Here is a 15,170-nt window from a genome sequence, read left to right as displayed (position 1 = left end):
CTAGGCTGGAATCAACAGATTAGCGCAGTGAAAGCCTGTCCGATTCCTCTGCGGCTTTCTGGCCGCCCCCGCCCCTCGACCGCAGCCGCCATTTCTGCGGCTCAGCCAATCAAATCCTTCGTCGAGGAAGACGCACCGTTCCGACCAATCGCGACGCCTCTAGGTTCCCGTTCCAGCGTTCCAGCTCTTTTAGACATGCGCACTCGAAACCCTGTCGCGCGCAGCTCACTGCGCATGTGCGTTGCCGAGGTAACGCAGGTAGACAAAGTGGCTGGCTGAGTGAGGCCTGTTGCTGAGGTGGGGAGGAGGGGCCCGAAGCTTCAGGGAAGCCGCGATGAGGGCCGTGTTGACGTGGAGAGATAAAGTCGAGCAGTGGTGAGGAGCGGGACATTCCGGGAGGAGCGGGAGGCCGAGGGCCAACAGGGATGGCGGGCGCCTTGGCGTGAATCCCGGTGGTTGCCAAGAGCAACGGGCCTGCGGCCCGGGCTGAGGGCACTGAGCCCCGGGTCTGGACGACCTCAAGGTAGCCCTCCCACCATTTTGCAGATGGAGAAGCTGAGGCCTGGAGTAGGAGCGAGGGGATGTACCACGTATGAGGTAGCGGCCTTTGGAGGCGGCTTCACAAGTCCTCACAATCTGATCTTGTCGTTGTCTTACTCAGAAATCCATCCTGGGCTCCTCGGTGTTTTTCCAACTTGACAACTTTTTGCCACATCCACGTGTTGCCTATACTCTTGTTTGTTTTCTCTCAAAATTGTCTGACTTATTTTTCTTTAAATATGGTTTTACATTCTACAGGGAAGCCTTATTACTCAGTATATGAAAACCAGTAGCAATTGCTTTAAATGTAAAATGACTGTAGGACTTAAGGCAGGGAGAAACAAAAGGGGGTTAACAAATTGCACTTAGATACTGTTGCTAGGGAACCTTTGAGCTTCAGGGGTACTGTCTTTAAAGCTGGAGATTTAGCAAGTGTGGTCAGAGAGGTGCTTGAGATGAATAGCCTCAAACTAAGACTTTGTTTTGTGTCTTGTTAGAAGGTTTGAAAGAGTCTCTAAAGAGAATGACTTTCTCACTTTATGATTCAGCATTGTTTAATGTCTTGTTCCATTTTTATCACCTAAATTCATCCTTTTATTACCTAAACCATCATTGAGCGGTTCTATGAAGACCTACAAGACCTTCTAGAACTAACACCCAAAAAAGATGTCCTTTTCATTACAGGGGACTGGAATGCAAAAGTAGGAAGTCAAGAGATACCTGGAGTAACAGGCAAATTTGGTCTTGGAGTACAAAATGAAGCAGGTCAAAGGCTAACAGAGTTTTGCCAAGAGAATGCACTGGTCATAACAAACACCCTCTTCCAACAACACAAGAGAAGACTCTACACATGGACATCACCAGATGGTCAACACCGAAATCAGATTGATTATATTCTTTGCAACCAAGGATGGAGAAGCTCTGTACAGTCAGCAAAAACAAGACTGGGAGCTGACTGTGGCTCAGATCATGAATTCCTTATTGCCAAATTCAGACTGAAATTGAAGAAAGTAGGGAAAAACCACTAGACCATTCAGGTATGACCTAAATCAAATCCCTTACAATTATACAGTGGAAGTGACAAATAGATTCAAAGGATTAGATCTGATAGAGTGCCTGAAGAACTATGGATGGAAGTTCATGACATTGTACAGGAGGCAGTGATCAAGACCATCCCCAAGAAAAAGAAATGCAAAAAGGCAAAATGGTTGTCTGAGGAGGCCTTACAAATAGCTGAGAAAAGAAGAGAAGCTAAAGGCAAAGGAGAAAAGGAAAGATATATCCATTTGAATGCAGAGTTTCAAAGAATAGCACAGAGAGATAAGAAAGCCTTCCTCAGTGATCAATGCAAGAAATAGAGGAAAACAATAGAATGGAAAAGACTAGAGATCTCTTCAAGAAAACTGGAGATACCAAGGGAACATTTCATGCAAAGATGGGCACAATAAAGGACAGAAATGGTATGGACCTAACAGAAGCAAAAGATATTAAGAAGAGGTGGCAAGAATACACAGAAGAACTGTACAAAAAAGATCTTCATGACCCAGATAACCACGATGGTGTGATCACTCACCTAGAGCCAGACATCCTGGAATGTGAAGTCAAGTGAGCCTTAGAAGCGTCACTATGAACAAAGCTAGTGGAGGCGATGGAATTCCAGTTGAGCTATTTCAAGTCCTAAAAGGTGATGCTGTGAAAGTGCTGCACTCAATATGCCAGCAAATTTGGAAAACTCAGCAGTGACCACAGGACTGGAAAAGGTCAGTTTTCATTCCAATCCCAAAGAAAGGCAATGCCAAAGAATGTTCAAACTACCGCACAATTGCACTCATCTCACACGCTAGCAAAGTAATGCTCAAAATTCTCCAAGCCAGGCTTCAACAGTACGTGAACCATGAACTTCCAGATGTTCAAGCTGGATTTAGAAAAGGCAGAGGAACCAGAGATCAAATTGCCAACATCCGTTGGATCATCAAAAAAGCAAGAGAGTTCCAGAAAAACATCTATTTCTGCTTTATTGACTATGCCAAGGCCTTTGGCTGTGTGGATCACAACAAAACGTGGAAAATTCTTCAAGAGATGGGAATACCAGACCACCTTACCTGCCTCCTGAGAATCTGTATGCAGGTCAAGAAGCAACAGTTAGAACTGGACATGGAACAACAGACCTGGTTCCAAATTGGGAAAGGAGTACGTCAAGGCTGTATATTGTCACCCTGCTTATTTAATTTATATGCAGAGTACATCATGCAAAATGCCAGGCTGGATGAAACACAAGCTGGAATCAAGATTGCTGGGAGAAATATCAATAACCTCAGATATGCAGATGACACCACCCTTATGGCAGAAAGTGAAGAAGAACTAAAGAGCCTCTTGATGAAAGTGAAAGAGGAGAGTGAAAAAGCCGGCTTAAAACTCAACATTCAGAAAACTAAGATCATGGCATCCAGACTGAGCACTTCATGGTGTATAAATGAGGAAACAGTGTAAACGGTGAGAAATTTTATTTTTTGGGCTCCAAAATCACTGTAGTCGGTGCAGCCATGAAATTAAGATACTTGCTCCTTGAAAGAAAAGCTATGACCAACCTAAACAGCATATTAAAAAGCAGAGACATTACTTTGCCAACAAAAGTCCGTCTAGTCAAAGCTATGGTTTTTCCAGTAGTCACATATGGATGTGAGAGTTGGACTATAAAGAAAGCTGAGTGCCAAAGAATTGATGCTTTTGAACTGTGGTGTTGGAGAAGACTCGTGAGAGTCCCTTGGACTGCAAGGAGATCCAACCAGTCCATCCTAAAGGAAATCAGTCCTGAATATTCATTGGAAGGACTGATGCTGAAGCTGAAACTCCAATACTTTGGCTACCTGATGTGAAGAACTGAATCATTGGTAAAGACCCTGATGCTGGGAGGAATTGGGGGCAGGAGGAGAAGGGGATGACAGAGGATGAGATGGTTTGGATGACATCACTGACTCGATGGACATGTGTTTGAGTAAACTCCGGGAGTTTGTAATGGACAGGGAGGCCTGGCGTGCTGCAATTCATGGAGTCACAAAGAGTCGGACACGACTGAGCGACTGAACTGAACTGAACTGATTCTTTTCTGTACTGCTCTTTTCTTGAAATATATAGCCCTTCCACTGTATCTTTCACTTCTTTTTAAAAGATTTGAGTAAAAAAAATTTTTTTTAACTTATCTTTTAACTCTTATAAAAGTGCTCACAGCACAGGCTGCTGATAGCTAGCAGCTGAGCACTGGATTTGAATTCTGGCTCTAACTGCATTGAGTGCTTGCCCAGTCCACTCAGTAGCTGTTTATTTTCAAGCAGGTTAGTTAATTTCTTTTTACCTGTCTTCTCATTTGTGAAACAGATACAGGGTTGTTATGAAAATTAAGGAAGTTAACATGTGTAAAGCATTTAAACTGTGCTTTGCACACATGTAAATAAATGTGCTTAATAAATATCAGTCACTGTTTTTAAAGTATTGAGAGCAGCCAAAATTTGTTAAAATTGATAGTAACTCAGGAGAGTGGAAGGAGGGATAGCCCAGACTCTAGAGTCAGACCTGAGTTAAAATTCTGGCCCTTTCACTTCCTGACTGTGTGATACTGGGCAAGATACTTGACCTCTCTGAGCTGTGGTGTCCTCAAGTGAAAGTGAAAGTGTTAGTTGCTCAGTCGTGTCCAACTCTTTGCGACCCCATGGACTGTAGCCCATCAGGCTCCTCTGTCCATGGGATTCTCCAGGCAAGAATACTGGAGTGGGTTGCCATTTCCTTCTCCAGGGGATCTTCCCAACCCAGGGATCAAACCTGCATCTCCTGCATTGCAGGCAGATTCTTTTCCACTAGCACCACCTGTAATTGAGTAGTAATTCTTACCTCACAGAATTGTGAGGGTGACAAAAATAATGCATTTGAAGAGATAAACATGAGGTATCTCTCGCTTTTTTTTTTTTTTCATTTATTTTTATCAGTTGGAGGCTAATTACAATATTGTAGTGGTTTTTGCCATACATTGGCATGAATCAGCCATGGATTTACACGTGTTCCCCATCCCCATCCCCCCTCCCACCTCCCTCCCCATCCCATCCCTCTGGGTCTTCCCAGTGCACCAGCCCTGAGCACTTGTCTCATGCATCCAACCTGGGCTGGTGATCTGTTTTCACTCTTGATAGTATACTTGTTTCAATGCTATTCTCTCAGAACATCCCACCCTCGCCTTCTCCCAGAGTCCCAAAGTCTGTTCTGTACATCTGTGTCTCTTTTTCTGTTTTGCGTATAGAGTTATCGTTACCATCTTTTTAAATTCCACATATATGCATTAGTATACTGTATTGGGAACATGAGGTATCTCTATGGTAAATGCTCTTAAGTAGTTACCAGGGAGCTTTTTTGTGTTTTTGGCCACACCTGAGGCTTGCGGGATCTCAGTTCCCTATGCTTAGTCCCTCAGTCCTGCCTCACTCTTTGCGACCCTTTGGACTGTAGCCCTCCAGGCTCCTCTGTCCCTGGGGTTTTCCAGGCAAGAATACTGGAGTGGGGATTTTCCCAACCCAGGGAGTGAATCTGTGTCTCCTGCATTGCATGTGGATTCTTTACTGGCTGAGCTAGTTCCCTGTTTGCTGTTCCAGTCACTAAGTCGTGCCTGACTCTTGGCGATCCCAAGGACTGCAGCATGCCAGGCTTCCCTGTCCCTCACTGTCTTCTGGAGTTTACGCAAACTCATGTCCTTTGATTCGGTGATGCCGTCCAACCATCTCATCCTCTGTTGTCTACTTCTCCTCCTGCCCTTAATCTTTTCCTGATCAGGGATCAAGCCCATGCCTTTGGCAGTGAAGTCTCGGTCTTAATCCTGGTCCACTGGGGAATTCCCCAAGGTGTCTAGTTTTGGATCACTCACAGGTACCAGGTTAACTTAGCCCATGCTTAGCTTTTACAGGAGGCTGTCGGGCAGTGCTGTCTGACACATTCTTCTTGGATCACTGGAACTAATAAAATCATCTGCCTGGGGGCATTTGAGAATCTTTGTAATATGGCTCCAGTCTGTTTTCTCCAGCCTTATCACTTGCTTCTTGTTGCCCTGCACATAGCCACATGTTTCAGTGAAATTAGGTTATTTGGATGTTTGCTGTTTACACCGTCCTGTCTTTGGTTTTTTCTGCCTGGAATGCTGCACTTTCTCCGTCTCCCCCTGCCTGTCTCGAAAGCCCTACCTTTTTCACAGATTGTGTTCTTCATGAAGCTTTTTCTGATCCTCTCCAAATCAGAACACTCTGTCTTCCTGCTTGGAATCCTACAACATATGCTTTAATGTATCTCTTAAAGCCTTTTTCACAGTATTATTGTATACTCCAACCAATCTAAGAGGTCACTGTTTGTAAAATAATATTTTCTGTATGATTTAAGAGAGCAAAGTATGCCGCCAACTAAACTGACACATTATCAGTTATAAGACACATCCCAGAATCAGAAATGTTAAGAGTGAAAAAAATGTGTGCTTTAGACTTGATGACATGTGGTTCTCTGTGAGTGTGTCTGAGCCTCACCTTCCTCACCTTCCTACAAGGGTGGTCTTTTCATGATGGCAGGGAGGGACTGATTTTGTCATCTTGTAGCTGTTAGTTCTTAACATGGAAGAGGATTTTGATAAATACCGGATTAACTGGAGGAAGTAATGATATTTTAGTAAATGACCTGTGGATTTTCTGGCCCTCACATACTCATTTGTGTAGCCTTTATGGTTTCATGATGAGATAGTGCCCCCCACTGTTGACCCTTTGAATCGAGTCTGGCGTCTGGCTTCTGGACAAGTGCTAAGTGGGATACAGTCCTAGCTGCCAAGTGAATTGTGATGGAAGGTGTGGTGATTGAATGGAATTTGCAACCAAACGCAATTCTTAGCTATTATTTTTCTTCCTCCTACACAAGCGGTGCTTCATAATGGACATAACATTTGCTTTCCTGGCCATTAGCCGACCTCATCATTTTGGTTCCTAATTGTCCTTTTGTCTTGTCTTGTCTCCTGTTTAGTGTATATGACCTCGCGTTCAAGCCTGATGGAACCCAACTGATTTTGGCTGCAGGAAACAGATTACTGGTAGGATTTTGTCTGAGTTTCCTTTTTAAGTGCTTTTTTTCCCCTCTCCCTCGTGTAAGTGCTCTGAAATTTGACCCGGTTTTTAAGATAAAAAAGGCAAGGGCGGAAAAACCAGTCATTACTTTTTAATAGGGAAGGAAATGGGCTATTTAAAACAGGTAGGTAAACTGTCTATCAGCTAGGAATCTGTGAACAATACCTCCTTTGGAGTCATTAATCTTTCTCTTTCTACCGTGAGACACCCATGAATGAGTTGAAAAATAATTAATCAAAATGCCTTTGAAATGGAGCTGTTGTCAGTTCACATTTTTGTCGCCCTGAAAAAATTCAAGCAACAGAACTGAAGGGGATCCCTCCACGAAAAGCCAGACAGCCTGACCCCAGTTTTTAGGCCTAGGCCCTTCCTAAAGAGTTCCATATGGATGTTGTCCTATTTTTCATATTTTCAAAGAGTGTAAGCTCCCACTGGAAGCTGTCCCAGTGTATAAAAGTCATTTTCAGAGAACGCTTGAGTTTGACCTGAGAACCTTTGCCTTCTGCCCCTTCCTCCTGCATCAGCCTGCTTCCTCTTGCTCTGTCATCTCTAGATGTGCAGACGGCTTGCTTTCCACTGTCCACGGGGAAACCACATAATCTTAAAGCCCTGAGTCAGGTTTTCCACAGACTTCTCTCCAGGATAAACAGTCCAAATCCTTTTAGGTTTTTCCAATAGGTTATATTCTCCAACACGGATCCTTTCTGGAGGGTCTTGCTTTTATTTCTCAGATGGTGTTTTTTTTCAATCTCCACAAAATTTATAGATGTCACACAGCTGTAAAATTCTACGTCCACATTACAGCTGGGTTTTACAACACTCCTTCCCACTTGCAGACCCAGAGCCCAGGTCTGTGACTCTCAGACTCTTGGTAGCAAGTGTGAGATGCCTCTCTGTGATGTCGGCAGGAGGCGCAGGTTCGCACTGGCATTTAATCCTGCTTGTGCTGGGCTCTTAGTGCTGGCTTTCTCTGGGAGGGTTTAGCTTGAATGGTTGTAGATCCAGATTCACACAGGGGAGTGAACTTTGCAGGGAAGTTTCACGGACTGAACTTCGGTTTCTCGAGGATTAATGGTACATTCCCAGCCACATAACGTGCGGAATCGTGGCCTCTATTTCTTGGGTTTCTCAACTTTCACAGTTAGTCTGGTTTCTTGGTGTAGTTTTTGCTTGGTACAAACTGAGAATATTGACACGTTTTGTTATGAAAATAAAAATAGCAGCAGCGACCTGCAGGAATTCTGACCCTTGGATGCCATGTGGGTAATCTGTAGTTTCATCTCTTCTTTGCCAGGTTTATGACACATCTGATGGCACCTTGCTTCAGCCCCTAAAGGGACACAAGGACACCGTATACTGTGTGGCATATGCGAAGGACGGTAAGAGACTGCTCGGCGTTAGTCTCTGTCATGGCCTCACGGTCGCCCGTCTCTCTCCTTGGCTGTGCCCACATCATGTTTAGTGAGCTCAAGCACCGCTTCCAGTTTCGGAAGACAGTCAGTCTCTTAGACTTCAGTCATTCAGCTTAATTCAGTCATTTAAGTATTTATTGAAGCCTGTCTGTGTGCCAAGTATTGTTCTAGCTGCTTGAGATACTTCAGAGACCAAAGCAAAGATCCCTGCCCTTGTGGGACTCATGTCTATGTTGGGGGAGGCGGGGGAGAGAGTATGAGGAAAGACATACAATGAATGTACTAAATAAGTAGACTAAACAGTACGCTGGAAGGTGGTGAGTGTGAGGAAGAAAATAAAGGGCAGAATAAGAGGGCTTGAGAGTGCTGGGCGGGTCAGGGCGCTGGGTGCAGTATGGGGCAGGGTAGTCAGGGCGGCTTGTTGAGATGGGGACCAGTAAGCCAAGATTGGAGGTGGGGAGCTGGGGAAGTGAGAACAGCTGGTACCAGGGGGAGGAGCGCTCCTCGTGGAGGGCGCGGCCGTCGCAGAGGTCCTCGGGTGGGCCTGCCTTCCTGGGGCTGGGACAGAGCGGCTGTGGGGCGCAGTAGGGGACGAGGGCAGAGAGGGAACAGGCATGCTGGCTGGTTAATGTGAGCTGCCGTGGGGTTTTGATCCTCACTGAAAGTGGAGAGCCATTTCTCTGAGCAGAGGAGAAATCTGATCTGATTTCTGTTTTAAATACTGGGAGCAGCCCGCAGGGGGTGAGGGTGGAGGCAGAAAGACAAGTGAAGAATCGTCATCTGGGCAGCTTTTATGTCACTGGTGATGGCGGCTCAGATCCGTATAGAAGCAGAGCAGGTGGTGAGGAGTGGATAGAGCTGGGAGGTAGAACCAGTAGGATTGGCTGATAGGTGCATGTGGGGTATGAAGCAAGGAGTCGGGGTGACTCCAGGTTTTTGACCCGAGGGACTAAAAGGATGGAGTTGCCCTCTGCTGAGATGAGGAAGGCTGCAACTTAGAGTGAAAGGTCAGGAGTTCAGTTTCAGACACACTCAATTTGAAGAAAGTTGATGCTGTAGAGAGGAGGGAGGGAATTGCTGGAGCAGTGCGGCTGAGTGAGAGGAGGAGAGGAGATCCAGGGCAGAGCTGGGTGTGGCGGCAAGCTGGGGGTGTCGCTGCAGATCCTGGCAGCGGAGGTCGTGGAATTCGGTCCCACCCTCTCAGTGAGGCGGGAAGAGCAACATCTGAGAGCGAGGATGGGGAGGAGGTGTCTGAGAGTTCAGGGCAGAGGAAGAAAGTCGGTCACCACCTGCCCAGGGGGCTGAGTAAATGGCCCCCGGAGGCTGAGTAAATGGCCCCAGGGGGCTGAGTAAATGGCCCCCGGAGGCGTCGTGAGGCCCCAGCTCCATGAGAGGCCCTCCCGAAGCTGGTGACCGTGGGTTGAAAGTGAACTCAGCAGTGTGATGATGTCTTTTTCTCCATCACTGAGAGCTGCGTGGATACAGGAGGGACAGAGCAAGTGGAGAGGGGCTTTTACCAGAGCGGTAGGTTTACAGGCTCCTCTTGAAGATGAGGTACGAGGCAGGGGCAGGGATGCATGCAGAAGAGTGATCATCTGCACTGACCCTGAACTCTTGCTGAGTCGTGGGGGAGAGGGGGCCACAGGGCTGAGGGGCAGTGGAGAGGGAGGTTTTAGTGCAGTTGGAGGGTCACTGGAATTGGGGTACCAGGGGGGGTGAGGAAGTAGAGAGGTGGCCCTCACACCAGCTGCGTGAAACTGACGTGGAGAGTTAAAGTAAATCCATGCTTCCCCAGCTGGGCGTCTGGGGGAGGAACATGGGCTTTGGGATGAGACAGTCCCAAGCCCAAAAGCTCTGTGAGGTGGAGGTGGTGGTTGACTCTCTGAGTCTCGACTTCCTCCTGTGTCATGTGGACCTAGGATTGGAGACGGGCCTCTGTGTCCGCTGCTGGGAGGGTGCAGGACCGGGGCGCAGGGTGCGGATGGACCGTGATCACTCAGGCTCCAGGGTTTTCACTTCCTTTATGTGACGGACCTCCTTGAGAATCTGATGAACGCTACAGACCCCTCTCTAGAAAAATGCACATACTGCATGTATACGTGCCATTTCATGCACCCAGCGTTAGCCTTACCTAGTCCATTCTCTTCACGTTAGACCTGCATAATGACTGAGCGAAGTCACGTGAGTTTCTGTCACATGACAGCAAGTTAGGGGCAGAGACAGTGCTGGTTCTTGCCTGGTAGTCAGGTGTGCTGTCCCATGGTAGTCCTGTTTTTTTATATGCCTGTTTGAGTCCAAGTTCTCAGTAATAACAGGGGGTGACCTGTGAGGTCTCAGAATTTATAAGTCTAGGGCCTCTGGCCTGCGGCACCGTGACAGCCCTTGGGGATGTCAGAGCAAGCTCTGCGGTCAGGGGCATTTGTCAGCGTTTTGCAAAGTCCTGCCACACGTGTCATCTCACTTGATCTCCCAGTAGCCTCTGAAGCAGGCAGGGAAGGGGTGAGAAGATAGGCTTGGAGCCATTACACTCCCGTATTCTTGCCTGGAGAATCCCATGGACAGAGGAGCCTGGCAGGCCACGGTCCACAGGACCACAAAGGATCGGACACAACTGAAGCGACTTAGCACGTTACAGGAGACTTGGCAGAGCCGGGCCTGACCTGGGTCCTCTGACTGCGGAGCCCACGTTCTTCCCAGTGCCTCATGCCGCCCCTCGTAACACTTGGGCAGTGATAACGAAGTCCCTCCCCCTTGGATCTAGAAGTAAAGATACACTGAATTATGGTTTTGCTCTTTAAAATATGATGATTTTGCTTGTTTCTGGTTTCTCCCTTAAGTTTACTAAATAATAAGCGGCCATGGTACAGAGGTGTGTAAGAACTAGTTTTATTTCCTCAGGGAAAGCGATACAAGGCGATGTGAGGAAGTAATAGTGATAATAGTAGCTGATTTTGTTCAGCGTCGATCCCAGGCCAGGCCCAGTCCTAAGCACTGTAATCTCATTGCCTCCTCACAACAGCCGAGAGGTAAACACTGATGTTGCTTCCGCTTTCCCCATGAGAACCGAGGGCCTGGAGATGCTCGGTGGCTCCTGCCAGGTCCTGCAGCTGGCGGGTGACGTCAGGGGGAATTCCCGCTCAGGCTGAGCCCAGAGCCCCCTCTCTCCCTCCCCTGCTGCCTGCCGGGGTAGGGGAGCAGTGACAGGAAGAAGAGGCAAGAGCAGCTTCTCTGACTCAGTATTTGTAGCGGTGCCACCCAGCCAAAGCAGTGTGAGAGTGAGAGCCTCACCTGGCCCTCATTTGCTTGAAGCCTTTCCTTGGGACAGAGAGCAGGGTCTTGATGTGGCCCCGAAGCCCCAGGAGATCCCTCCACCACCCACCTCGCCCTCTGCCTGTGATGTTCCAGGCTGGCTGCTCTCAGCCCACCAGATGTGCAGTGTTTTCCTGCCTCAGGGTCTTTGCACATCTGTTTGACCCATATGGATGGGCCTTCTGCTCTCTTTGCACCTGGCTAGGCTTTGGTCAACCTTCAGGTCTTGTCTTTTGTTTGTTTTTCCTAATAATTATATTTATTTATTTTTGCCCGTGCTGGGTCTCTGTTGCCGTGTGGGCTTAGTTGCCCTGTGGCATGTGAGGTCTTCCCAGATCATGGATCGAACCAGCTCTCCTACATCGGCAGGCGGGTTCTTACCCAATGAACCACCAGGGAAGCCCTTAGCCTCCACGTCTTAATGGATGATCCCATTCTCAGAGGAGCCTCCATCACCGAAATGAGGTCCCCATGTATTCTCTTTCATAGAGCTGGTTTTTTTTTCTCTCCACATTGTGTTTGAATTGGATTAACTTAATTTAATGCCTGCTTTACCCACCAGACAAACTCTATGAAGTTAGGGATCACGTATGCTTGAATCATGACTTAATTCTGAGCATAGGACGTGATGCTGGCTTGAGACAGGCTCTCCATGCATCTCCGTTAGTGCCAGACAGAACTGGAAATGAACTCAAACTCCCTGACTCCAACGTGCAGCCACGCAGCACTGATGAGAAGGGCTGCACAAGCAGCTGATACTCCCCGGGGGCCTTAAAGAGGCAGCTTTCTAAGAGACACTGTCTGCAAAATGCCAGCCCAAAGAAAGGTGAAATCTACTTTCTTTTTAAACACACTTTCAGGCAAACGCTTTGCTTCTGGATCGGCTGACAAAAGCGTCATAATCTGGACGTCAAAATTGGAAGGCATTCTGAAGTACACGTAAGTGATCGTTTAGGTGCACGGTATTATTACTTGGCCTCTTATTGAGCAACTGAAGCACAAACCCCTTAGAAAAGAGATCAGGAAGGACTTTTTTCCTTGCGATTGAAGTTCAGTGGTGGGGCTCTGTGCTGAGACGGTTGGGGAGTGAGTTAGTGAGGGAGCAGTCTTGAGCTCTGCTGACCCGGCTGGCACTAGGTGGTGCTTCTGTGTAGCGCTTCTGTGTAGCTCAGTTCAGGTAGTCTGACGTTGCACATTCTACCCCACCCCCCGGCCCCCTCCAGTGTCCCCACCTCAGGGAAGGACCCCACATCCACCCAAGGTGGCCAGCCCGAAACTGGGCTCCGTGTGCTCCAGGCCACTCTCTGTGCCGAGAGGCTCTGCTCATCCTCTGCAGATCTCAGACATGGCTTCTTCTGCGAAGCCTTCCCTGCCCCTGTAGCCCCCGTTGGGTCTCCTTCATGGCGTTTCTCACAGCTGTACTTTTATTTTGGGGGGTGGGGTTCATGCTGGGTGGCATGCTGGATCTTAGTTCGCCGACCAGGGATCCAGCCCGGCCCCCTGCAGTGGAAGCGTGGAGTCCTAACCACTGGACTGCCAGGGAAGTCCCTCACAGCTGTAGTTTTACACTTACCCTGATGACTGATTCCTCCATCAGCCTGGAAGCTCCACGGGGGCAGACACTGCCTGTGTTTTGTTCACTGTGTGTCTCTGGTGCCTGGTGCCTTGCCTGGCCCATTGTAGGTACTTGACAAGTGATGGTTTTCTCTTAAATTGTGGTGAAATACACATAACATGCAGTTTGCCACCCTGAGCATTTTTAAGTGTGCGGGTCAGTAGTGCTAACTAAGTACATCCATGATGTTGTGCAGTGAACCTCGGGGCTTCTCTGCATCTGGCCAAACTGAAACTCCTCACCGGAAAACAACCACCTCCATCCCCCTTCCCCAGCCCTGGGCCCCGCAGTTCTGCTCTCTGTGCATCTGACTCCTCTGGGTGCCTCATATGCGTGGAATCCTACGATATTTGTCCTTCTGTGACTGGTTCATTTCACCGACCTAATGTCTTCCAGGTTTATCCGTGCTGTAGCATGTGTCAGAATCCCCGTACATTTTAATCCTGAATAACACCCTAGTGTGTCTACAGACCATATTTTGTTTATCCATTTGTCTGTTGCTGATGGGCCTTTGGGTTGCTTCCACCTCTTGGCTGGTTGGAATAATGCTGCTGTGAACATGGGTGTACAGATCAACATTTGAATGAATGAATAAATGAATAAAGTAGGTCACGAGTGGAGTAGACCTGAAGGTGAGGCGCCACGCGTGGGACACGACTCCCTCAGCCTTCGCGGTCATCTCAGGTGTTTCCAGGTCTTGGTCTGTGACAGTATCTTCATTGTACCTGCATCGTGTGTCAGTGAATGCATTTCCAGGCCTCCGCAGGGCATAAGAGGAACGGCCATTCATACGGCGCTTCCAGTGCGCCTGGCGAGGGGCTTTCCGTCATTCTCTCACCAGCTGACCCCCCAGAGCCGTTCAGCGCGTCTGTCTTGGAGGAGCTGGCCGGCCTGGGGGTGGGTAACGTGTAGAGAGGAAGATGGCGGCTGAGACGCACCCGAGGAGGGGGCGTCCACCCCCGCGCTTTTCCCTGGCCGCTTGCAGCAGAGCTCCGGCGCGGAGCAGAGAGGCTGCCTGCGGGCCCGCCACACTGCCTGCGGCTGGAGCCGCTGCCGGCTGGTCATCTCAGCTGTTTACTTCCAGGCACAACGACTCCATCCAGTGTGTCTCCTACAACCCCATCACCCACCAGCTGGCATCCTGTTCCTCCAGCGACATCGGTAGGTGCTGGTTCCAGCGTCTCGCCCTGGAATGACTGGAAATGGGCAAGAAGTGCTGAAATCCATCCAGAATGTGGCGACGAGTCAGTGCGCCTTCTTCTCCCTTCAGTGGCTGGGGGGAGGCTGGCAATTGTCTTTACAATTGTGTAGAAACCAAAGGAGTGAATGAGGCCATTGAGTCTGGTCAGCAATGGTGGGTAAGATGGCAGTTTGGGAGAAGGCCCTGGGAAGGGAGGTGGGGAGAGGAACGGGAGAGCCCCGGCGTGACTGGCTTGCTGCCTCTGAGAGGGGACAGTTCAGTTGTCCCCACCTCCGTGTCCCCCAGCATCCGTGTGCAGCGCGTCCCCCTTTACTCGTTCCGTGGTTGTGGCTGTCCTCCCCGAGGAGCACACCTGCCCCGCACACGGCACTGGTGGGCTGCCGGCATAGAGCAGAGGCCGGGAGAGCAGGTGGAGGCTTGCAGCTTCAAGGTCCAGTCTGGCTTTCCGTTCATCAGTTCTGTTTTCCTTGCCGGGAGACAGTGTATACACAGAGCAGCCATCACTGAAGTCAGGGAACAAGAGATCCGACTCCTCTGTCCCCTTCTTGACCTAAAGCGGACGCGTTCCTTCCGTCCACTGATAGAGTTCAGAGGTTCAAAAGAGAGGATGTGATTGAAAGCACGTTGTGTACATAAAAGGGGCAGGGACTGTCATTAATGAAAAATCTAGCACTTTCTCCATGTGAGGCACTGGTCTGGGTGCTTACTTTTGGGGTGAAAAAGACAAAGTAGAAATCCTGCCCTCAAAGAGCTTGTGGTCGGGGGCAGGTAGGGAGGTCGAATTTGAAGTAGTAATGCTTGTTGAGCGTCTGTGACGTGGTGGGCGCTGTGTGTGTGTGCTCAGTTGCTGAGTGATGTCTGCCCTTTGCCCCCCCATGGAGTGTAGCTCGCCAGGCGCCTCTGTCCATGGGATTGTCCAGGCAAGAACACTGGAGTGGGTTGCCTTTTCCTCCTCC

The 15,170-nt window shown here is 48.8% G+C and overlaps 1 protein-coding gene across 6 annotated transcripts in view; it reads left to right on the top strand.

Moving 5' to 3' along the window:
* The first annotated feature begins 225 nt into the window (after nt 1–225).
* The window catches only part of IFT122 (intraflagellar transport 122), a 66,047-nt gene continuing 51,102 nt past the window's right edge, over nt 226–15,170 (top strand). For 3 of the 6 annotated variants that reach the window (XM_070463406.1, XM_070463405.1, XM_020872537.2), the window contains exons 1-5: nt 227–375; nt 6,577–6,643; nt 7,972–8,056; nt 12,259–12,337; nt 14,098–14,174. In XM_070463406.1, the coding sequence (XP_070319507.1) occupies nt 335–375; nt 6,577–6,643; nt 7,972–8,056; nt 12,259–12,337; nt 14,098–14,174 (349 nt within the window). In that variant the 5' untranslated portion in view covers nt 227–334. Of the gene's footprint in view, nt 376–508; nt 598–6,576; nt 6,644–7,971; nt 8,057–12,258; nt 12,338–14,097; nt 14,175–15,170 lie in introns of those variants that run through there. The other 3 variants (XM_070463407.1, XM_020872540.2, XM_020872538.2) reach the window with 3 other exon arrangements.

Source organism: Odocoileus virginianus, unplaced genomic scaffold (genome assembly GCF_023699985.2).
Source record: "Odocoileus virginianus isolate 20LAN1187 ecotype Illinois unplaced genomic scaffold, Ovbor_1.2 Unplaced_Contig_2, whole genome shotgun sequence".
Lineage (NCBI taxonomy): Eukaryota > Metazoa > Chordata > Mammalia > Artiodactyla > Cervidae > Odocoileus > Odocoileus virginianus.
This window is presented reverse-complemented; position numbering and strand designations above follow the sequence as displayed.